This window comes from Jaculus jaculus, chromosome 8 (assembly GCF_020740685.1).
Source record: "Jaculus jaculus isolate mJacJac1 chromosome 8, mJacJac1.mat.Y.cur, whole genome shotgun sequence".
Classification (NCBI taxonomy): Eukaryota; Metazoa; Chordata; class Mammalia; order Rodentia; family Dipodidae; genus Jaculus; species Jaculus jaculus.
Window position 1 is genome coordinate 64,913,767 of NC_059109.1, and position 23,710 is coordinate 64,937,476.

A 23,710-nucleotide genomic window follows, 5' to 3' on the forward strand; every position below is an offset into this window, starting at 1 on the left:
TGTCTTCAGATATTCCTTTAACCTGCTTTTGTCATGGAATGTCTTTATTTCTCCATCTATTTGGATGGATAACTTTGCAGGATAAAGTAACCTTGGTTGACAGTTGTTATCTTTCAGAACTTGGAATATATCACTCCAGGCCCTTCTGGCTTTAAAAGTTTGTGTTGAATAATCTGCTGTAATCCTGATGGGCTTGCTTTTGTAGGTAACTTGATTTTTCTCTCTAACTGCTTTCAATATTTTTTCTTTGGTTTGTGTGTTTGGAAGTTTGAGTATAATGTGGCGAGGAGAGTTTCTTTCTGGGTTTTGTCTGGCTGGGGTTCTAAAGGCTTCCTGTATCTGTATTGGCACCTCTTTCCCAATTTGGGGAAAATTTTCCTCTATGATTTTGTTGAAGATGCCTACTATGCCTCTGGAGTGGAATTCTTCTCCTTCTACTATGCCCTGAATTCTTATATTGGATCTTTTCATAGTGTCCCGAATATCTTGAAATTCCCACTCATACTTTTCTATAAGTTTGTCTTTCTCTTTGTTGGACTGCATTAGGTCTGCCACCTGATCTTCTAGCTTAGATATTCTGTCCTCTCCCTCATCCATCCTACTGGTGAGATTTTCTACAGAGTTTTTTATTTCATTAACTGTGTTCTTCATTGCTAGTAATTCTGACTGGTTTTTCTTTATTATTTCTATTTCTCTATTTATGTCTTGTATTGCCTTCTTTATTTCATTAAATTGGTGTCCTGCCTCTTCTTTGATTCCTTTGATTTCCTCTTTGATTTCTTCTTTGATTGTTTTCATGTGTTCTTTGACCTCTTTGAACATATTTATAATTATTCTTTTGAACTCTTTCTCAGGCATTTCCTCTAACTCTTTCTCACTGGAGGACATTTCTGATGCATTAATACTTTTAGGTGGATTTATATCGTCTTGCTTTTTAGTGTTTCTTGTGTTATAATGTATATATTTTTGCATCTTGGATTAAGTTAATGCTTGGATTTTCTAGCTAGCTGTGTATTCTTAGCTGTATCAATTGATTTGATGTAATATATTTTCAGGGTAGGACCTTAAGGTATTAGGTGTGGCTCTTAAGACTCTCAGAGTATCTACAAAGATGTTCTTAGGGGTTGAGTTTCCCTGCTATAGGAGTATTCAAGCAGGCTGAGTGGAATAATATACTGGTAGATTCTAAAATTTAACTAAACACTGTACCCATTCCATCAAAAACAGCCCTGATTATGTATGCAAGAGTAGTTATTATAATGACCAGATCCTCTATCAACAAAGAGGCTTAGATTTCTGGTCTATTGAGGTATCCAAGTCAGTTTGTGACCAAGTGAGACCCTTCCCTGGTGCAATCCCAGTTACCTTGGGTGATTGTGGTCTCAGTCAAGTTGCTGCCTGGGTCGTTGGGCTGCCGTTCTGATTTCTGGAGCTGGGCACTTGCTTTTCCTACGGGGCAAACTGAGTCGCTGCTGCCACCTCTGCAGCTGTTATAGCTGCCTCCCCCGGAGCCCCCACCGCTGCTGAAGCTGCCGTTGCCGTGTCCACCGGTGCTGCTCACCCCGCAGTCGCTCCTGGATCCGCTGTTGCTGGGGCCACTGGTACCGGTGTTGGAGCCGCTGAAGTTGCTGCCGAATTCTGCTCCTGCTTGGGTCCCGCCGTCAGCCCAAGTTGGCGTGGCCGGGTCCCGGGCCGCTGCTGTGTTCGCTGGAGCTGGGTTCAGGCGGCCGGTGAGGGGAGGGAGCCGCGGCTGCCCTGGTTGTATCGCTGTTCCACGCGTGCTTTTACCTCGCGGTCTGCTCCTCCCTCCGTTGCTCGCTGCCGCTCTCCCCTCACGTTTCCCGAGTTGCGGAGAGCGCGGTGTGAGGGGAAAATCCCGCACCTGGCTTGTCCTGCGGCTCGAGCCGAGAGTCCGGCGGTTTTCTGCCGCTCCGCGGTTGCGGCGGGTAGCCGAGCCGCCCCGGAGCCGCTGTTCCCGGCTGTGCAGGCTCTGGATGCTCTATAACTCTTCCACTTCTCCGCTGCCGCCTCAACTTCCTATACACCTCACTTTTTAGTAAAAGTGTGTATTTTGCTGAGTTTTTTTTGGTCTTTCCCCCCCCAGGCTGCTTTGGCGTGGTACCTACGCCGCCATCTTAACCGGAAGTCTCCTTTCTGAAACATTTTAAGTGCTTTGAAAATGTATTTGTGAAATGTTTATAATGGGGCAAAGAATACTGTTTTTAGTATATTTCTGTCCAACAAATGAATGGTAATGGTAATATTTGAGCTTTTGATGAATTGATAGTTTAACTCTTCCATAATAACTTAAACTTATCTTTATAAAAAGAATTTGGGTGCTAGAAAGATGTTAAAAATGCTTGCTTTCAAAGCCTCCCAGGCTGCAAGCCACCATGTAAACTGGGCTCAAAAAGTGTCACAAGCCTGCTGGGCGTGGTGGCACACGCCTTTAATCCCAGCACTTGGGAGGCAGAGGTAGGAGGATCGCTGTGAGATAAAGGCCACCCTGAGACTCCATAGTGAATTCCAGGTCAGCCTGAGCTAGAGTAAAACCCTACCTCGGGAAAAAAAAAAAAAAAAAAAAAAGTGTCACAAGTAAATGGTGTTCTTGTATAACAGCAAGAGGCCCTGATGTACCCATCCACATGCACACACGAACCCACATACACACAAATAAATAAAAATTGTTTCAAAATAATTTTGTACGATACTATAGTAGTATATTCAAAATTTGCCATGCGTGGTGGCGCATGCCTTTAATTCCAGCACTCGGGAGGCAGAGGTAGGAGGATCACTGTGAGTTCAAGGCCACCCTGCGACTCCATAGTGAATTCCAGGTCAGCTGGGGCTAGAGTGAGACCCTACCTCAAAAAAACAAACAAACAAAATATATAACTAAGATGTCCTATGAAAGAAATTGGTTTCAGTTGAAGACAAACCATACTATAAGATTTTTTTTCTTTAGTTTTTTTCCTCTTAAATACAGTAATAAGTCCACTAGACAGGATTAAATCGAATGTAGTCACTTAAAGGTCAAGCCCTTTGCAATCTTGCTACCAGACAGTGCTAGTGTATATTTGGCTATATTCTCCTAACCTTACTCTTTTTGAGTAACTTAATTGTGAAATATTTGTTACATGCAAGAATATAAAAATAATGCATAGGTAAGCTAATGCCAGGAAGCCACCAGTCAACTTAAGAAATGGAGTGCTTCAATACTGTTATCACAGTTCCATTTCCACAGCTTCCCCCAGCCTGATCCTTGTTTTGATGTTTAAAACTTATTCATTACTTTCATTTGTTTTGACCACTCTGTATGTATGCTCAAAAGTTGTTGCTGTATTTTTTGTCTAAACACTATCAAAATGGCTTAATACTCATTATGTCTTCGGGGCTTGCCTTTTCTCCACCTACATCATGCTACTAAATTTTCTCTGTGCTTATGCTAGATCTCTATCTAGTGTTTCCATTTTTATTTCTGTACAAACTATACTATTGTGTGATTACACTGTAATTATATGTTTTCTTGTTAGTAAACATTTTTGGCTGGTTTCTAGTTTTACCAACAGTATCTTGAATGCAAATCTAAAAAATCAGTTTATGGACCAGTGTGATGCTTCATTCATCCTTTGATGCTTATGAATATGAATGACACCGTTAAATGAAGCTCAAGAGTCAGGAGAGCCAGGCATGGTGGCACATGCCTTTAATCCCAGCATTTAGGAGGCAGAGTTAGGAGAATCACTGAGTTCAAGGCCAATCTGAGACTCCATAGTGCATTCCAGGAGGTCAACCTGGGCTAGAGTGAGACTCTACCTCAAAACTAAAATACAAAAAAAAAAAAAAAAAAAAAAAAAGGGGAGTGAGAGAGAGCACAAAGAATTTGCTGGACCAATGACTTTGTATGGAAGCCATTTGCCCTGTGACAGTTTATTTGTTTTCTCAGATCACTTATAGTCAAACTCTCTTTAATAACATTTTCAAATTTATTATCTTAGTTACAATTTGTTCACATGTAAATAGTATATATATATTTTAATATTTTATTTTTTTATTTATTTGAGAGAGAGATACAGAAATAGGCAGGTAGAGAGAGGGAGAGAATGGGTGCGCCAGGGCTCCAGCCCCTGCAAACTCCAGATGCATGCGCCGCCTTGTGCATCTGGCTTATATGGGTCCTTTGGCTTTGCAGACAAGCGCTTTAGCCTTAGAGCACTAAGCCATCTCTCCAGCCTAATAAATAGTATATTTTGATCATAATCCTCTCCCATTACCTCATCTTGAACCCCTTTCCCATTGCCATTCTGCTGAACCCCTTCCTGACTAGTCTTTCTTCTACTTTGATGTCTTTCTTTTCTTTTTTTTTTTTTTCTTTGTTTTGTTTAACAGAATGCATAGCATTTTGGGGTTGTCTTCTGTCTCTTCCTCATTAAATTCAGATTGTATTTTCTCAGCAGGAACAGTGCATGATGTGTTCCTTATTTTCTAGCATAACTTATATCAGTCTTATTTTGCATCTACACAGTGCCTTTTTTGTATTTTTTTTTTTTTTTTTTAATGAGAGAGAGAGAACATACATGAGAGAGCGAAAGAGAATTGATGTGCCAGGGACTCCAGCCACTGCAGTCGAACTCCAGACGTATGTGCCACCTTGTTTGCATGTGCGACCTTGCGCTTGCATCACCTTGTCTGTCTGGCTTGTTTGGAATCTGGAGAGTCAACCATGGGTCCTCAGTTTTCGTGGGCAATTGCCTTAACTGCTAAGCCACTCTCCCAGCCCGCCTCTTCCAGTTTTGAAGTTAGCTATGTCTTAAAGATTCCTGGTGCCTTTTAGTGGGAAATGGCATTCAATACTAAGATCTGGCATTAGGTTTCATTGCAGATTTAAAGTAAATGGTATCATCCAGCTTTACATACTAAACATTAAGCTTCAAGGAAACTAGTAATCATGGCATCACACAGCCAGTAAGTAGTAAACTTGGTTAAACTCAGGTGTCTCTTAAGTATCCTTCCTTTCAGCTTCTCTGTAGCCTGTAGTTATGAGTCATGTCATCTGGTTTGCCTTTTATTCTTGTAAAAGTTTTATTATCATTTAATTTTTGCAGATAAAAAGTTCCTTGAAATTAAAGATTTATGCTGTGGACACTGCTTGCAAGAACTTGAAAGAGGAAAGCAGATGTGCCACGCTCTGAAAAGAAAACTGGGGAAGTGCTGTAGGCATCTGCAGTATTTAGACAGGAAGCACAAAGCTATAGTGGAAAAAATCGGAGGTTAGCGCTTCACGCAGGTTGCAATGCTACCAGTATAAGCTCTTGGATCCTTGTTGAAACATTCACATGGGTCACTTTTGCTAGTGCGTGAGCTGATGTCTTTGGGGACTAATAAACACGAATTTGGATCTAATACTAATGGATTTATTAATGAATTATGAAAAAGTAAATTTCATCCCTGATTGAAAGCTTAGCATTCCTTTTTTCTTTCTCCATTGAACAGATATGTGTCTTGCAGTACTCTAGGAACGGGATAAGAAGGCATTTGTCAATGAGAATAACATTCTGAAAGGGAGAAATAACATAAATGAAGGCATATGAGCCTGGCCAGCCTCCATCCAGTCTACTCCCAGTGCTATCTATAAGGGCAGTATCTGAAAGGGGTTTCTTCTGTCATTTCCTATTGCCCATTGAAGAAGGGAGCCATTGGCTTTACACAGCTCTTTTCTCTTAGTCTCCACTGGCCACCTATACCCTGTGCTCTTGATTCTGTATTTTAAATGTTTTATTTATGTTTTCTTTTCTGCTAGCTCTTGCATATAGTGTTGCCACTCTGTCCTGTATACTTGACTCTACCATTTTCTTTTCAGTCCAGCTTTCATCCTTGAGGATTCAATTCAAAAGATGCCCCATCTGCAAAACCCTCCTTCATTTTCCCAGCTGGATTAAGTAGGCCACACCTGTATGCTCTAATAACTCCAGATGGTTCTTTCTTCATTCCTTCTGTCACTCTATATATGCTTGCCTGAAACTCTGCCCTGCCCAGGCTGTTCCCTGGACCAGGGAAATGCCTCATTTTGTTCATGTTTGGAGTGGTAGTACCAGTACATACTAGTAAATGTTTGAATGAACAGTAAGCCCAATACTAGGCTCTCAATCACATCGTTTGGAAAAAACAGGGTAAACATGCTCATATTTTCTACATTGGTCTCTGTCTCTTGCCTAGACAGTGGCAGTCACATTCTGCGTCTTTCTGCAGCCTCTCTTGCTCCTCCAATCTCTTCTCTGTAAGGCAGATAGGGCAACCTTCTAAACAGTGAATTGGATTGTGATACTTTCGTGTTAAGAGCTGTTAAGTAGCTAACTATGGTACTCAGCATTAAATATGAACATTTAATTTATCATGGTTTCTGAAAACTCTTCATGCTCCTGTCAGCCCCTCCATCCTGTTTCTCCACTTTCCTCTCTCAGTAGAGCCACAGCATGACTTTCATTGTCTCTGATTTTTGCGCCTTTTTTTTTTTCCCTTTACCAAAACTTCCTGATCTTATTTATGGCTGCCTCCTTTTCATCTTTTCTTCACATTGTACCTGGTTAGGTCCTATGGTTATGCTTCCCTTTACCTGCTGTGCATTTTGTAACTTCTGTAATTATCTATTGTCTGTACTCCTTTTGGGAGACTTTATGGTAACAAGAATCAAGTCCTGGAGTAGTCCTTAGCACAGTACCTCTATACCCAGCTCATTGCACACACTGGGTAAGTACTGATTGAGTAGTCACCTACTGACATCTATTGCTTACTAAATCTGTTAACAATAAATAAGGCGACTTTGAGACCTGTAAGTTTTGGGAGCTCGCACTTTTTTCCTACTATTCCCTTTCCATATTGATGTTTGATTTATTGATTATTTATTCATTCATTTATCCTTCCTTCATCATCTATGACAGAATGTTGGACTTAACATTTGGCAGGTCTTGTGAAGGTAACAGTAGCCGCTGTGAGGCCATGAATATAGTAACCATTTTATATCTGAGAAACTGTGTTCCAAAGCACTCTTCCCCATTCTTTGGCTCTCACTTTTTTTTTTTCCTGCCACCTCTTCTACTGTAGTCCCTGAGCCACTGGAGAGTATGATAGAGATGCCACACTAAGTGCTAAAAACTCAACTTCTGAATTATTGTTGTTGCTGCATTTGTTTCATTGCTAATATAATCTGTAAGGTATATACTACACCCATTTTACATCCTGAAAAAACTCAGATTTAGGAATATATAAGCTGAGTTAGTGTTTAAACTTAGATCTCTATGACTTTTTTCTTTATGCCATATGTTAGTCTCCACTGAGCATTTTACATTATTCCTGAAAATGGCACTTATTTATCATTTTCTTATTATTTTATATTGCGGTGTTTGTCCAGTGATTATTTATGTGAGCACAGCCTGAATACTAGGATGAAAGGACACATGGAAAACTTAGTAGGTTTGGGGCTGATGGTAAAACCTGGTGCAAAGTCTTTGTTTACTATATACAAAGCCCTGGGTTCAAGCTGCAGGACTGCAAAGAAAGAAAACACCTTCTAATTCTCTGGAGCACTTCAGTCTTGCTGGGAAGCAAAACATTATTTATATATTGCACTTGAACAGTTCCAGGACAATGTGTAACCAAAAGCAAGGTGGAAGTGGAACACTATGCCAAGAGCTGAACAAGAAAATGGTCACACTAGGGCTTACTGAAGTATAAATGCTACAGGAGAGTAACTGAAAATTATGAGTCTTGTCTGTAGACACTTGTGTTGGAAACTTAGAGTGTAAGGACTGTGAAAGAACTAATGCATAGCTAACTTTTTTTTTTATAGAAGATAATACTAAAGTGGTTGAAGAATTAATAGAAGAAAACCATGACATGAAGAATAATTTGGATGAATTAAGAACAATCTGTACACCACCACCAAGGTTGTATTTCACTATATACCACTTTATTTGTTTAGTTATTTTGGACATACTTGATGTAGATACATCATGTGTTGGTACCGTCCTTTTCCTTATCCCTGCCCCTGTTCAACTGGGAACCCTCCTCAGTGGGTTACAGGTATTCCCCATGGTAGTGTGGGTTATGCTTTGTGGAAGCAGCATTCAGTTGTTTGGGGGAGGCAGTGCCTCAAGGCAGAATGTCTCAATCTGTGGTTCGTATATTATTTCTGTCCCCTCTTCTGCAAAATGCCCTGAGCCGTGGTGGGTGAGTTTTAAGTCTACTGCAGTGGTGAGCTCTTCGTACGAGCCTCTGGATTTCTGCTTCGGTAGGTGTTGAGTGCCCTTAGCATCTGTCTCCTTCACCCTGGCGCTGACTGCCAGGCTCACCATGGAAGCTGCCTTCTTGCTCATCTCCCCAGTACCTCTGTGGTTTCAGCTGGGGCTTGGCTGAAATGCGAAGGGTGGTTTTATCTACCCAGGTCTCACTGCCTTTTGAAAAATAACAGATTCTCCATTGGAGAGTGAAGTCAGTGTAGTTTAAATGGGATAAGCATTATTAATTTAGGGAGAATATGATTTATGCAACCCCTCTTTTAGCCAAAGACTAATGAGAGTTTTGCATTGGAGGTATGAACTTTGCTTCCATAAGATTCTGACCTGTTGCCCAGCTCCAGATATGGGTTCCTTTACATTGAATGGATCTCTTAGCCACTCTGATAGCAATTGATTACCCACAAAGGCTGGGTGCCACTATTGCACTGGCATGCCCATCCTGTCAGGGTGTTTGCTTAGACCATTGTTGGGTGCTTTCCCCCAGTAGCTCATGTAGCACTTTCCAGCACTAGGGCTAACTGACTGGAGACTGACTGTCTTCCAGATATCAGCCAGGTTTCCTTGTGTTCTTTGTTGACAGCATATGGTGTCTTCAGTAATAGGGGCATACCTTTTGCCTCAGGTGGATAAGCAAGTGCTTTGACAGAAACTTGACTTGGGGACCTTTTAGGTCTCTCCAATCAATAGCTCATTGTAGGTATCAGCCAGTTTCTGGTACTGGGAGTTACAAGTTAGAGACATTTAAAAAAAAAATTTAAAGCTTAGGCTTTATCCCACCCTCTCTAGGGCCCTTCTTTTCAGGTGTACCCCCTTACCACTTTTGAGGGTTGTATCTGTTAGTCTATCTCCAAGGATAAAGGTTTCCATGGTACCAGTTCATTCTGGATTTAGTTGTGTGTTTGTTTTTCCCCACCCTTCCTTTTCCTCTGGTCCATGTGAGGAACCTCATGTGAGTGAGACCATGTGGTGTTTGTCTTTCTGTGATGGTGTGAGTTTGCTAAGTATGATCTGTTCCAAGTCTATTTTTCTACAAATTTCATTGTATCATTTTTTTTTCTTACTGCTGAGTAGAATTCCATTGTGTAAATGTTCCACAACTTTATTATCCATTCTTCCAATGATGGGCCCCTGGGTTGATTCTGGTTCTCAGCTATAATGAATTGAGCAGCTATAAACATGGCTGAGAAAATATCTCTGTAATGATGCATGCAGCATTTAGGATAAATGCCCAGTAAGAGATAATTGAAGACCACTTTATTTCTAAGTATCTTTAAATTATTAGAAATACCATTCTTGGGCTGGAAAGATGATATACCACTTAAAGCGCTTGCCTGCAAAGCCTAAGGACCTATCTATGTTTGACTCCTCAGGTCCCACATAAGCCAAACATGCATGGTTGCACATGCACACTAGGTGGCACATGTGTCTAGAGTTCTACTGCAGTAGCTAGAGGCCCTGGTATGCCAATTCTCACTCTCTCACATTAAAAAAAAAAGTGCTGGGCATGGTGGCACATGCCTTTAATCCCAGCACTCGGGAGGCAGAGGTAGGAGGATTGCTGTGAGTTCGAAGTGACCCTGAGACTCCACAGTGAATTCCAGGTCAGCCTGAGCTAGAGACAGACCCTACCTTGAAAAACCAAAAAACTAAAAAAGATCACTCTTATTTGTTTCTTTATTTCACATAAAGTATATTGAAAAAGAAAACCTCCCAGATCCTATTTCATAGAGCATACTATCTGTTAAGCCCATGTTTTATGTCATTTAGATCTATTTATACACATATATGATGTGTGTACTGTTAAGAAGTGAGATTATTGTAGCCCTTTATAGATACTATTAGAAAGGCCCCATGTTACTAAGTATTTTCCTACAATATACTTTTTAATAATTTTGCATATTTTCATCATGTAGTTTTATGATAAAATTTATCTTCATTTGTACTTTTTATTTTGGGGATATCTTGTGTATCCCAGGCTGGTATCCAACTTGACTTCTGATCCTCTTTTTTTATTAAAGAAAATTATATTGACTTAAAAGCATTCAGATTGTTAACAGCTGAGTATTTTTGCAATTAGAGTGGTATTCAGTTAACAGAACAATTATTTCATGTGAGCTACATCAAAGACAACTGCAGATGAAAAAAAAAAAGGTCTACTGTCCCCATGCAAAACTAATTTGTGCTGTGCACCAACAAGAAACTGCTTTAAATTTCCATGCCAATTTAAAACCACCATACTATACCAGGCAAGGTTAGTGAAAATACCATCAGGACAGGGCTAGAGGTAGTGTGTTAACTATACAAAAAATGACACTGTACAGTTTAAAAACAAATCTTACACAGACTTACATTTCAGTTACTTTCTTTAAAAGGAGTGAGTTGTGTATAGGGGGGTCAGATGCTTTATGGACAAGAAAAGAACTGTGCTGGAACCAGCTTATTCACCATCATTGTTTTTCATCCTTATCTTCATCTTCCTCTTTTCCTCCTCACCTTCCCCTCTTCTTTCTTTTTCTTGCTCTTTTCAGCCACCTTGATAACTCTTTTTTTTTCCCCCTGCCTCCGGTTTTCCTTTAGCTCTGTAGGCAGCCATGTCCTTTTCGTACTTTTCCTTGGGCTTAGCAGCTTCCTTTTCGTAAGGCTGCTTGTCATCCACAGCATTGTTGTTCCATGTCTCTCCCAGTTTATTTGCAATATCACCAATGGATAGGCTGGGGTGTTCTCCTTTGATTTGGGGGGTAATATTCAGAACAGAACAAGAAGGCCAAAGGAGGCTTGGGTGCATTGGGATCCTTGAACTTTTTTGTTTGCCCTTTGGAGGGATATAGGTTTTCATTTCTCTCTCATAAGAAGCCTTGTCCGCCTTGGCCATGTCTTCAAACTTCCCTTTTTCTTTAGCAGACATGGTCATCTACCTCTCTGAGCACTTCTTAGAGAACTCTGAGAAGTTGACAGAAGCATCTGGATGCTTCTTGTGTTCCTCCTGGCAGGTTTACACAAAGAATGTGTAACATGACCTTTTGCCTCAGCTTCTTAGGGTTTCCCTTTGCCCATCTTCAGTTGATTTTTTTTTTCCTCAACAAGGGACCGAGATTCACCCAATTGCCCATCCGGCTCTCACTTGCCCTGGTGCTGTTTCTATGGAGCTTAGTGTACTTCAGTGGCTGGGATGAGTGGAAGCCAGATGCAGTCTCCTTACTCACTCCACTCTATAACATTTGACTTCTGATCCTCTTGTTTCTACCTCCCAAGAACTGAGATGATAAGGCACTACCGTGTCCCATGTATGCAGTGCTAGGAAATAAACCCAGGGCATCAAGCATGCTAGGAAAGTACGGTACTAACTGAACCACATGCCTAGCTCTTCCTCTGAGTTTAAATAATTGAATAAAGGTTTCTGTACATGAAATCTTTGCCACACCCCAGTTTGTTTAATTGTACTATATGAATTCATGTATACTCTTCAAGGGGAGTTTTTGACTTACAGTCTGTTTTCTCAATCTGGTTCATCTTAGGTCATTGTCAGAAGGGGCCATTGAACATGCTTTCCACCCCTGTAGTAGGCAAGCTCTGGAGGAACTTCGTGGACAATACATTAAAGCTGTAAAAAAAATTAAGCGTAAGTCCCTAAAGTGATTCCTGAGTTTTATGATGGCCTTGGGCTTTTATCATTTTTGTAAAGTATAAACCCAGAGTTTAGATTTGGGTAAATTTCTCCAGGTACCTTTTTCTTTAATCTTAGAAGAAATTAGTGATAATACTTCAAAAGTACATAATAATGGATCTTTTTGCCCAATTATCTTTTGGAAGTGATATGAGACTAGTTAGTTTGTATTGTTGATTATCATCTGCTTTTATTTGGACAGTAGTATTACACTAAAACTGTAAAGACCATACAGCTTAAATAACTTGTCAAAAAGAAAATGTTGTATGAGGACTGGGGATCCAGCTCAGTGGGAGAGCTCCTACTAGCATACACAAGGCTCTAAGTTCTATTCTTAACACCTTGTAAAAAATAAAATAAAATAAAGGAAATGTGCTATTTAAATTAGCAATATTCTATACTGTAAACTTTCATGATCTGTGAAGATAAATCTTGTTAGCACTTTTGGTATTCCTCATTTCAAATTGTTGTAAATTTGTCAAGACTTAATACCAGCTATCCCGCAGAGCATCCCCAGGTGTGTGTTTTCAGAGGATGGACTATTTCCTGCTGTTTAATTACAAACTTGCATGGGGTGGATGTGTATTCTAATACAGTAATCTGTGTTTATATAGCAAAAATGGATATTTCTCTCATAAAGTAGCATTCATTTAAAAAAAAAAGGTGTCAAATTCCAAATATAACTAGCAAACTTAAAAATCATTGGTAATGTTCTGAAAGGTTTGTTCAGTGTGAGGGAATGTGGTTGGCTCCACAGCCCATGTTGATGCTACCAAAGGACATTCTTACGCATGGCATGACTTCTCATTCACAATCTGCTAAGAAAACACATTTGAAGCAGTTTTCTTTGTGGTAAAATTTTGTTGTGTTTAGTTAACAATTTAGAAAGAAAATTGGAGATTATATATTTACATGTGCTTGGTTTTAATTAGTCCCATCTCATATAAAGAAAATAGACTCCCAGTTTGTGTTTTTGCATAGAGCATCTAATTTTCAGGTGCTGGCTGACATTGATAGGGCAATTCCTGTATGAACTGGTATCCCTAACATAGTAAGAATGATGAGCTTCTAGATGTAGGAAATAGTCTATATCTAGCTTTAAAATGTTAGTTATAATAATATCCCAAATCAAAGTTATGTTGAGTTAATGGTGAAAAGAGAATTTAAAATGTGTGAATTGTGATTGTATATACTTTGGAGAAGGTACTTGTAAGCCTTTTTATTTCCCTTTTAGCACATGGAAGCAGCTGGTAGGCCTGCTCAGCTGACTGATCTACTGGGACTGGACACTTGATACTCATTTTGTCAGTTTCCAGATCCCTCCCCTCTCCCCATCCCACACGCAGCTCTCATGGATTGTGATATGTTTCACTAGATACTTGGTAAATGTTACTGGAAGCATTGAATAAATAATGAAACCTTACATTTCAAAGCACAGGAGATATATCTAAGTTTTTGTAGGTCATGCTGCCTCCTGTATTCAGCATTTTGTTTTCTCTTTTGTTAACCTTTTCTGTGTAGTTCTTTCTTCTTTCTGTATTTATTGGATGTAAGGGACAACTGAAGTGCCTGTGTTTCTGTGCTGAGTGTTTAGAATACGACAGAATGCAGTATGTTGCCGGGCGTGGTGGTGCACGCCTTTAATCCCAGCATTTGGGAGGCAGAGGTAGGAGGATCACCATGAGTTCGAGGCCACCCTGAGACTCCATAGTGAATTCCAGGTCAGCCCGGGCTATAGTGAGACCCTACGTTGAAAAACCGAAAAAAGAAAAAAAAAAGAATGTGGTATATTTCCTCCCCACAGGCCGCGGTCATCACCTCAGGGCTAACAGTGTGTTCAGGTCTAATGACTATGGAAAGTGCAGTGTTTCACCTCTGCCTCTATCATTTCATCTCCCAGAAAACTGATTTCACATTTGCTCTTCCTATCTCCGCAGGTGACATGCTTCGTTATATTCAGGAAAGTAAGGAGAGAGCTGCTGAAATAATAAAGGCAGAAGTGTTGCGGGAACGTCAGGAAACTGCTCGAAGGATGCGCAAATATTACATGATTTGCCTCCGGCAGATTTTGCAGGATAATGGAAAAGATGAAGGGTAAGTGTAGTCTGCACTACATGTTCTGAGTGCCTCTGGACAACATGCTGTCATTTCCTAAACATTTTTACTTAATTATAAAATTGGCTTTTTTTGAAGCATGGCCTCACTCTAGTCCATGCTGCCCTGGAAGTCACACTGTTTCTTAGCCTGCCCTTGAATTTACTGTGGTCATCTTTCCTCAGCTTCCTGAGTGCTAGGATTGTAGGTGTGAGCTACCACCCCTAGTATCATAAAAATCAGCCATTCTTATATACTAGCCCTCAGGACTTAGCAGAGGTTTGTGGTTGTGCTGCTATAGCTGTTGGTAGGGCTAATAGAACAGCATTCCTGGGTCTGGGAGCTCTCTCTCTTTCTGTAGACTATTGTAATTTTGTATTCTGGAATTTCCTACAGAGCTGAGAAGAAAATTATGAATGCTGCTAGCAAACTTGCTACAATGGCAGAGCTACTGGAAACGCCTACCTCTCATCGATTACAACAGAGCAAACCTGTACAGCCGGGTACGTCCAAACAAGTCACTCACTTGAATGTTCCTTCTCTCTCCTCTCCTTTTTGCAGGGAAGGTACTTAATACTTCCCATATGAAAGAAAGCAGAACTACAAGGAATAAGAGTTAATTTGTAAAGTTGTGTGTAGGATAGAAAGAGAGGAGGGCACAGAAAATTACAAAAAGCATCAAGTGTCCAGTTCTAGTAGGTAGACTGGGCCAGCCCACCAGCTGTCACTGTGCTTCTATCCTGAGAATGATAAAATAGGTAAAAATAAAACAAAACATGACAGTGGGGCAAATTATAAGTGGGTTTTTGAAGGTTATAATGGATAGACCAAAAATTGTAAGATATCCCTGAATGGGTGTGGTTTAACATGGCAAACCTCCATTCAAAATTTCCAGACAATGAGAGCTACCAGCAGGAGCAGTATCAAACTGCCACGCACACTGGTGGTACAGAAGTAGTGGGCCATGGGGAGACCTGTGGGGTAGCTACTTGGTAGTGTTGAGTAGTGACAACCAGGTAAGTCACTCTTTATTTCTTGGTCTCCCCTCCCTTCTTCTCCAACCTGAGAATTGGGCAGGGCATTGGGAACAAGACAGTGTTCCACAGGACTAGATCCAAGAAGGAACTGGAGCCACCATGCCCAGAGTGCCAGTTCTCTGCCCTGTGGCTCCTCTGTTACCCTACCAACAATTCCTTTAACCACTCAGCACAAACAGATACAGCATCTAACAGAGAATCACCATGTGTAGAGAAGGCCATCACCATGAAAAGAGACCAAACCAACGACAGAACAAAGCCAGTAGAATACATGCCGACAGTAAGAGAGACTGAGTAAGCAACCCACAAGACCTGAGCCAGTACAGTGTTCTTAAAAAGATGGAGAATAGGTGAAAGAAACTAAAACTATGCTAAATTTTGTACTATTTCAAATAAAGTAATAGGTACTGTACATACAGATACTGATAGCCATTATAAGCCTAAATATGTCTGTTAAAATTAATGGAAAGAAATAGAAATATATAACTTTGACACTAATACAGAAGAAGTACAAAAACAAGAACACATGAAAAAATAGAAGATGAAATAGGTTGATATACCAACAATCACGCTGACCATGAATAGTTCAAAATCACTGGTTAAGGGCCTGGAGAGATGGCTTAGCGGTTAAGCTCTTGCCTGTGAAGCCTAAGAACCCCAGTTCGAGGCTCGATTCCCCAGGACCCATGTAAGCCAGATGCACAAGGTGGCACAGGCATCTGGAGTTTGGTTGCAGTGGCTGGAGGCCCTGGCTTACCATTCTCTCTCTCTCTGCTTCTTTCTCTCTCTGCCTGTCACTCTCAAATAAATAAATAAATAAAAACATTTTTTTTTTCTAAATCACTGGTTAAGAGGCTACAAATTTCAAATAGGGTGTTACAAAATTTGGATATTTTCCACTTCTGCAAAAAAGAACATCGAAGATTCAAAATGAAGGAATGCAAAGTGACGTAAGCAAATGAAATGCTAGTATTAGATAGGTTACCAAGGTCAGTACAGTCATAAAGTAGAGTTGGCATTAAAAGGGACAAAGATGACAGCTCATAATAATCATGGACAGTCTCCCATGAAAGTGTATTTTTCTTTCTGTGTATAACACAGCTTTAGAGGATATAGAAGTATATGAAAAACAAATTGCTAATTTCTCAGTCATCCTGTGACATGTTTAATATTCCTGTATGGAGATACAGTTTCTAAATTTCTGGTAATTTGGTGTAGAGATTATTTAAAAGTCTATGAAAAGTTTTTCATATAGAATCATAAATAGTACATTTTGAATTTTGGAATGGTTACATGAACTTTATGTAAAAGAACAGATTTAAAAAAAAAAAATAGGATTCTGTTGATCTGGGCCAAGAATGTAAAAATAGTCCCCAATAGAACTGACCCCTTTTCATGCTGTCTGGCATTAACAATAACTATACTGATGAGTTGTAGTCCTGGGGCTGCTTTCCTTCGGGTCTGACCTGTTTAGCATTTACAAAGGGTTGTGTGTCATAAACAGTGGGTGGACAGGGCCTTCTACCACATCTTCATCAGAAACTCCACACTTGACATCGAGTCTAAGCAGCATTTGAAGCATTTGTAGTTGGCTCTTGAAATGTTGTGACAATCTAATGCACAGAAACGATGGATTGAATGGATGCCAATACTAGTGTATCATATTTCAATAATAAATTCAACAAGCTTTATTTAGGGGATGTGCATAGAAGAATATTTTTTTGTCTATCTTGGATGCATTTTCTTTGAGAATATGCAAAAAGATAAATGTATTCTTTTCTTTAAATGCTAATTTTCTCCTGATTTGTGTCCCCTAATTTTTGTGTTCCTTTGCACATAGTAGCACTGGCCCAGACTTCAGAGATGCAGAATGGAGTTGAAAAATCAAAAAGAAATTGTATGAATCAGAATATACCACATCACAATGAAAGCAAACCAAAGAGTATAAAAACTAACCCCAGAAGTATGTGTGAACAAGTTCCTAAGAGGAGGGCTGCGTGTAATTTACAAAGGCGGTTAGAGGATTCAGAGCACAGAGGAAAAACGTATATGGCTTCCAAAGGGTCACATTCAGACGTTCAGTTTGACAGTAGTTGCAAGCACCTAAACATCTTACCAAAGAATGCTGCACCCAAGTCTGTTCTGTGTGAACATGAAGGAGGCTTTGATTTGCGAGAGAAGAAAGGCCTACAAAGTGACTGTGGCTCGGAATCTCTTCTGCACTCAGCCACATATCCCTGTCTTGGAACCTTTGAAAATAAGTCCTTACCTACATATACCTCTGGCTTTTCCCAGCCTGGATCTACACATACTACCTTTCAAGGCCCTAATGAAAAGTCTGATATAAAAGCATTTATATGTGATTCACTAGCAGTCAGTGAACCTGAGAAAAGTCAAGCTTTGGGTATTCAGTATACTCCAGTAAAGGATGGAGGGGAACTTGGTAACTCCTTAGGCTGGTTTTCCAACAGTGCCATTCTGCCCTGTAATAGTCATGGTGTGTCATTTTTACATGATAGGTCACAAGGAACTCTGGATAGAGTAGATGGTTCTTTTAAGTTGAAGCAGTCTTTAGCAGCCAATTGTCTTTCAGATACAGAGAAAAGTAATGCAACTTGTCATCCATTGAAATGTCAGAGTGATAGTGCTCCAGGTCTGCTGGAAGACACCATGAAGTCCCAGGAAGGGAAGGTCTCTCTGACTCTGGACCACTGTTGTCAGCCTGAGACTGATTCACTAAAGTCAGACTGCAAAGAGCTGGCGGGTGTGGAACGATCTTCATTCCATCAGCAGCCGTCAAGAAATTTCATTGCTCCCTTGCCTGGCCAACGAGACAGTGGTTTTGACAGCCCATTTGGTGATCTAGACTAATAATGTGCCATACCTGAGAAGAATCATTAATATCTAGACAAGAAAAACAAAGGGCAAGACTTCATACTGAAAAAAAGCCTCATGGACTCTGCCTATTTTTTGAGGATTTACAAACATCCTTTATATTAGTAAAGTTTTCTCATAAAATTACTTGAGATAATTATGTTGCCTTAATTTTCTAAATACGTGGATGATATGAAGTGTGCTCTGCTTCTGTGTGGTGCTTATATTTGTTGTGAAACTTTCAACTTTTGTAGTTATAAATTGGCTCACATTGAAGTATTAAATTACTTAAATAAAATTTCACATAATCTGTTGATTTGTTATGACCTATTTTATAGTTCATGATATAGAGATATTATGTTGACATCATGTTTGGAATTCCCTTGGAAAAAAATGTAACCTCGGATTGTTTGTATATATGACCCACCATATTGAGACATGTCCAGTATGGAAATTAGCCATTTAGAAAGCCAGAGACTCAATCTAGATATAGTTTTAGAAATCATTTCTTCAGTTTTGGGGGCTTGCTTTCAGCTAGAGAAAAGTTCTTATAAAAATAGGTAATTTTTGTTTTATTACTTAAAATATTACTCTTGTTATTTAACTTGATATTTCAAGTCATCTGTGACACCCAACAACTTTATCTGGTAATTTCACATTTTTATCCATCTGGAATACTACTGTTTGAAAATCAAAATAATAAGCTTTATCATGTGGTTAAAATAGATTTTTATGTTTATCAGTGCAGAACTGGCTAATTTATTAACGCTATAACCTGGTAAAAACATGCAGAAATGACTTCCTAAGTACTGTTGTTTCTAAATTGTTTTACAGAGGCCTAAAGAAGGTTAATAAGGTTTTAAAATGCAGGTGCTTCCTGAAAACTTTTACTATATTTTTTCTTGATTATAGGTCATACTTTTCTGTTTCTTCATGCTTCATAAATTTGTTGAAAACTGATTTTATTTATTTTTGAGGGAGAGACAGAATATGAATATGGGCATGTCAGGGTGTCCTGCCACTGCAAATGAACGCCAGATGCATGCACCACTTTGAGCACCTGGCTCTATGTGGGCACTGGGAAATCAAACCCAAGTTACCAAGCTTTGCCAGCAAGGGCCTTTAATTGCTGAGCAATATCTCCAGCCCAAAACTGATGATTTTATATATAAATTACAGTAATTTTGGGGATGATAATTTATTTCCCTCAGTTTTTTAAAAATTCAATTAATTTTTTTTTTGGTTTATGTTTTTCTTTTTCAAGGTAGGGTATGTGGCCCACGCTGTCCTGGAATTCACTATGTAGTCTCAGGGTGGCCTCAAACTCATGGTGATCCTATCTCTGCCTCCCGAGTGCTAGGATTAAAGGCGTGCACCACCAGTATTTTGTTTTCTTCTTCTTCTATTAGTAGTATTACTAACAAGATGTTTCATATGGATGCATCATTTGTTGGTACCCTCTTTCCCCTCGTCCCTGCCCCTTTTCCACTGGAGACGCTCCTCAGTAGGGTTGTAGGTATTCCCCTTGGGGTTGTAGTTTATGCGTTGTGGGAGCAGTCGTCAGTTAATTGGGGGAGGGGATGCCTCTTGGCATGATGTCTCAAGCTGTAGCTCTTACAATCTTTCCTCCCCCTCTTCCACAAAATTCCCTGAGCCATGGTGGGTAGTTTTAAGTCTATTTTAGTGATGAGCTCTTAGGAGCCTCTGGATCTCTGCTGTGGTAGGTGTTGAATAATATCCTCAGGGTCTGCCTCCTACACCCTGGTGCTGATTATCAGGAATCACATGGAAGCAGCATTCTTGTTGTCTCCCCATTCCTCTGTGGATTCAGCTGTAGCTTGGATGAAGTGCAAGGGGTAGTTTATCTCCTCTGGTCTCACCACCTTCTGACAAAGACTAACAGATTCTCCAGTGGAGAGTGAAGTCCGAATTGTTTAAATGGGATACACATTATTAGTTTGGGGAGACCTTGACGTATGTAAGCCCTCTTTTAACCAAACACTAGTGAGAGCTTGACACTAGAGAACATAATCTTTGTCTCCATCTAACTCTGACCTGGTTCCCAATTCCAGATATGGGTTCCTTTATACTGAGCAGATCTCTTAGCCTATCAAAAAGCTTACCCACTGAGGCTGTGTGCCAATATTGCACTAGTGTTTGCATCATGTCAGGGTGCTTGCTTCTGAGAAGCTTAGACTTTTGGTTGCTCAGACTGTTGGGCATTTTCTGCCAGTAGCTCATGTAGCGCTTTCCAGCACTAGACAGGGTAACTGTCTGGAGACTGGCTTTCTTCTGAATTCCAGCCAGGTCTCCCTGTGCTCTGTGTCAGCAGCATATGGTATCTTCAGCAATAGGGTTTTTAGCTCTTGCCTAAGGCAAGTAATCAGAGTTGATTTGCTACTTGTTTTGTTATTTGCCTGGCTGTTTTGTGCTATGCAGTCTTTATTTGGTTTCACTTATCAGTGAGCTGACAATTCATTTTAAAGGGGAGAATCTTTTCCTCTTCTCTCACTATCCCCCATGTTCTTCCCAAACAGAGAAATCAGCAGATTTCTTTACACATGGGGTTAGTTTCACTTACTTTCTTAGGAGAATGTGGAAAAAAATATTTATTTGCAAGGAGGGGGTTTGAGGTGGGTGCTCCAGGGTTTCTAGCCACTGAGAACAGAATCTAGGCACATGTGCCACTTTGTGCATCCATGGGCACTAGGGGATCAAACCCAGGTCATTAGGGTTAAGGAGTGTATGTGATATTCATCTGTTCATTTATTCAGATATTAAGGGCTTCTAACCTTCTCTCAACTCATATTTTTATCATTTTATTAATTTATTTATTAGATATAGAAGGAGTGAGAGAATGGGCATGCCAGAGCCTCTAGCCACTACAAACAAACTCCAGACACATGTGCCACAATATGCATTTGGCTAACATGGGACCTAGAAAATTGAACCTGGGTCCTTAGGCTTCTCAGGCAAGTGCCCTAACCACTAAGCAATCTCTCCAGCCCTCAACTCATATTTTTATTTTAATAGGTTAAAAAGTATTCTTTCTGTTGGGTTCTTAAGTTATATTTTTTAATATTTAGAGTGAATTAATTACCATATTAAGATCTGAACATGCACTCATATCCCAATTCTTTTGCTCAGCCTTTCAAAGGCCTTATATTAAAAAAGTGAAGGAGGTAAAGGGACCTAATCACAAACTCTCCTTTTGTTGTGAAACAGGTATCCAAAGGTCCCTGGACTTACTGCAATTGGACTGTGACCTTGTATGGAGATCCAGCATGGGTCATAAGCCCAAACATCAGTGTATTTCTGACACTAACATAGAGGTCTGGAGAAGTGGCTCAGTGGTTAAAAGTACTTATCGTGTAAGCCTGCTAACCAAAATTCTGATCCCCAGCACCCATATAAAGTGAAACACACACCTGTAATCCCAAGATGTCAACAGCAATGGGAGATAGACTCAGGAAAATCCAGAAGTTTGAGGTCCATCTGGTTTGTCCTTTTCAGGGGCAAAACAGGAACACAAGAGACCCTGTTTTAAGGTGAAAAGAGAGGACCTATGCCCTGAGGTTGCCCTCTGATCTCTACAACACACAGTAGGCCATGAGTGTTCACCCATATACATAAAAACATGTATATATGTACATGTTACTATATCATTAACAAGCCTTTAAAAATTCTGTTGTGTGTGCATGTGTGTGTGTGTGTGTGTGTGTGTGTGGCATGCACACACACACCCAAGCCCAAGGACACTAGGTTCTCTTGCTACTACAAACAAAGGTCGGTCCAACTTTACATGGGTGGCTGGGGAATTTGGACCTGGGCTGGCAGGGTTTACAAGCAACTGCCTTTAACTGCTGAGCCATCTCCCAGGTCCATTAATAAGGCTTTATACAAAACATGTAGGTGTTCTTTATATGAAAAGGGCCTCCTGAATTACATGGGGCTGAATAACTCAAATCCTGCTAAGTGCAAAAGACACTTTTCTGTGACGAAGGTCATTGGAATGTTGAAAGGGGTTCCATTGGATCTGTAAATTGCTTTTAGTAAGATAGCCATCTTACACTATTCTTCTAATCCAGGAGCATGACAAATCTTTCCATTTTTCAAGTTTCTTTGACTTCTCACTTGAGTATTTTAAAGTTTACTCTATCTCTGGTGCAATTTCTGTGTGACTCAGTTTCCTATAATATTTTTGGTGCATTGGCCAGGAACCCAACCCGCACCCTTGCCATTGTGCCCTGTGACCACAGACAAGGCTGTCCCTTTGATCCTCCCTTGCTGCAGGACTTGGCTGTGGCTAGGAGCAACCTAAGGACAACTGGAAGGTGCCACTAGGCCTTTGGGATCCATATTCCATGGGCTATGGCCTGTGCTATCAGACTGTGTTCTACCTGATTGACCTGACAAAGAGAGTGGGAACATGTTTTGGACTCCAGGAATCTGGTAAGATATCCCAGGGTAATCTGTTAGACCCACCAAGCTGGAAGAGAGAGACTGATCGCCTCTATGCAATCATTGTGACTTGTCAGTTAGATCCACTCAGGGGAGATGGCCATCTGGAATCTATGGGAGTCATTGTAACTGCTCAGTTAGGTCACCTCAGGGGGAGACTGCTATCTAGAGCCTGTGTGAAAAGTGCACTTGGTAGGAATGTGTGTGTGTGTGTGTGTGTGTGTGTGTGTGTGTGTGTGTGTGATGTAGCTCACAGCCTAAGGCTGCAGAGTGATTTCTGTCCTGAGTAGTGCATGCCCAGGAAGTTTTCATCTTTGTGTCTATTCTGCAATACCAACAGAGTTGGAAATTTATCATGGAGTAGAGGGAATCCATTGTTCTAGACTGCATGGCAAAAAAAACAAAAACAAAAACCATACTTCAGAAAGGGATATTCAGGATGATGCCAGGGACACCAGTTAAAGATCCTTTGTGAATTAGGATGGCCAGCTTTCAGTGATAGATGGCTTCTAAAGGGAACTCTGAATGTAAAACTAAGATTGTAGACAGGGGAAATACAAGATTCTCCTACTCTTAAAAAAATGATGCCAAGGAGCTGCCCTCAAGCCTTGAGAAAAATTCAAAACTCTCCCTGAAATACAGGGGGCGAGAAAACCAGCTTAGCTGGAGTTAGACCAGGACCTTCAAGGCCAGAGGTTCCTCAGCCCAACACACACCTGCCTTCAAATACACTCTTCACTAAAGAAGTATGAGGGGCTGGCTGGTAGGGCCTGGGAATGCCTAGGCCAGGGCAGAGACAGTGCTGTTTTGGCTACTAGAGTTCCACCACAGCATGGCCTGATACTGGGAAAGGGGTTGAACATTGGAAGGAGCAAGCCAAGGTTGAAATCTATCTGCAAGTTTATGCAAAGGCTTCTGAACTTAATTTGGATGAAATACTTAGGCCAGATCTGACAGGGTTCATGTACTAAAATTGCTTCTGGCTCTATGCTAATGCTGGAAGTTCTAGCCTTTGTTCTTTCATGGCCTTGAGCTCTGAAAGAAATGTTCTATCTATCTCAAAGTTTGCTTTGTACACACTGACAAAGGGACGAGATGACCTGGCCACAGCACAGATCTTCTTAAGGTTTTTGCAGTCCTGCTGTGCTCCCCAGGAGTCAAGTAGAAATAGTTAAGCTCTGGGGCAAATCCCAGGTAAATGCTAAAAACCAGGGGGAACTCATGGGTCCTGCTCTTAAATGCTGAGGCTGGGGCAGCTCTCCAGGGAAAGGAAGAAAGTGGGAGAC

General features: G+C 40.5%; 1 protein-coding gene across 4 annotated transcripts in view; it reads left to right on the top strand.

Annotated features, from left to right (window-relative positions):
* The window catches only part of Cep152 (centrosomal protein 152), a 157,767-nt gene that overhangs the window by 121,485 nt on the left and 12,572 nt on the right, over positions 1–23,710 (top strand). For 2 of the 4 annotated variants that reach the window (XM_045157381.1, XM_045157383.1), the window contains exons 23-27: positions 7,847–7,943; positions 11,810–11,913; positions 13,896–14,052; positions 14,449–14,555; positions 16,930–18,221. In XM_045157381.1, coding sequence (XP_045013316.1) covers positions 7,847–7,943; positions 11,810–11,913; positions 13,896–14,052; positions 14,449–14,555; positions 16,930–17,960 — 1,496 coding nt within the window. In that variant the 3' untranslated portion in view covers positions 17,961–18,221. Of the gene's footprint in view, positions 1–7,846; positions 7,944–11,809; positions 11,914–13,895; positions 14,053–14,448; positions 14,556–16,929; positions 18,222–23,710 lie in introns of those variants that run through there. The other 2 variants (XM_045157382.1, XM_045157384.1) reach the window with 2 other exon arrangements.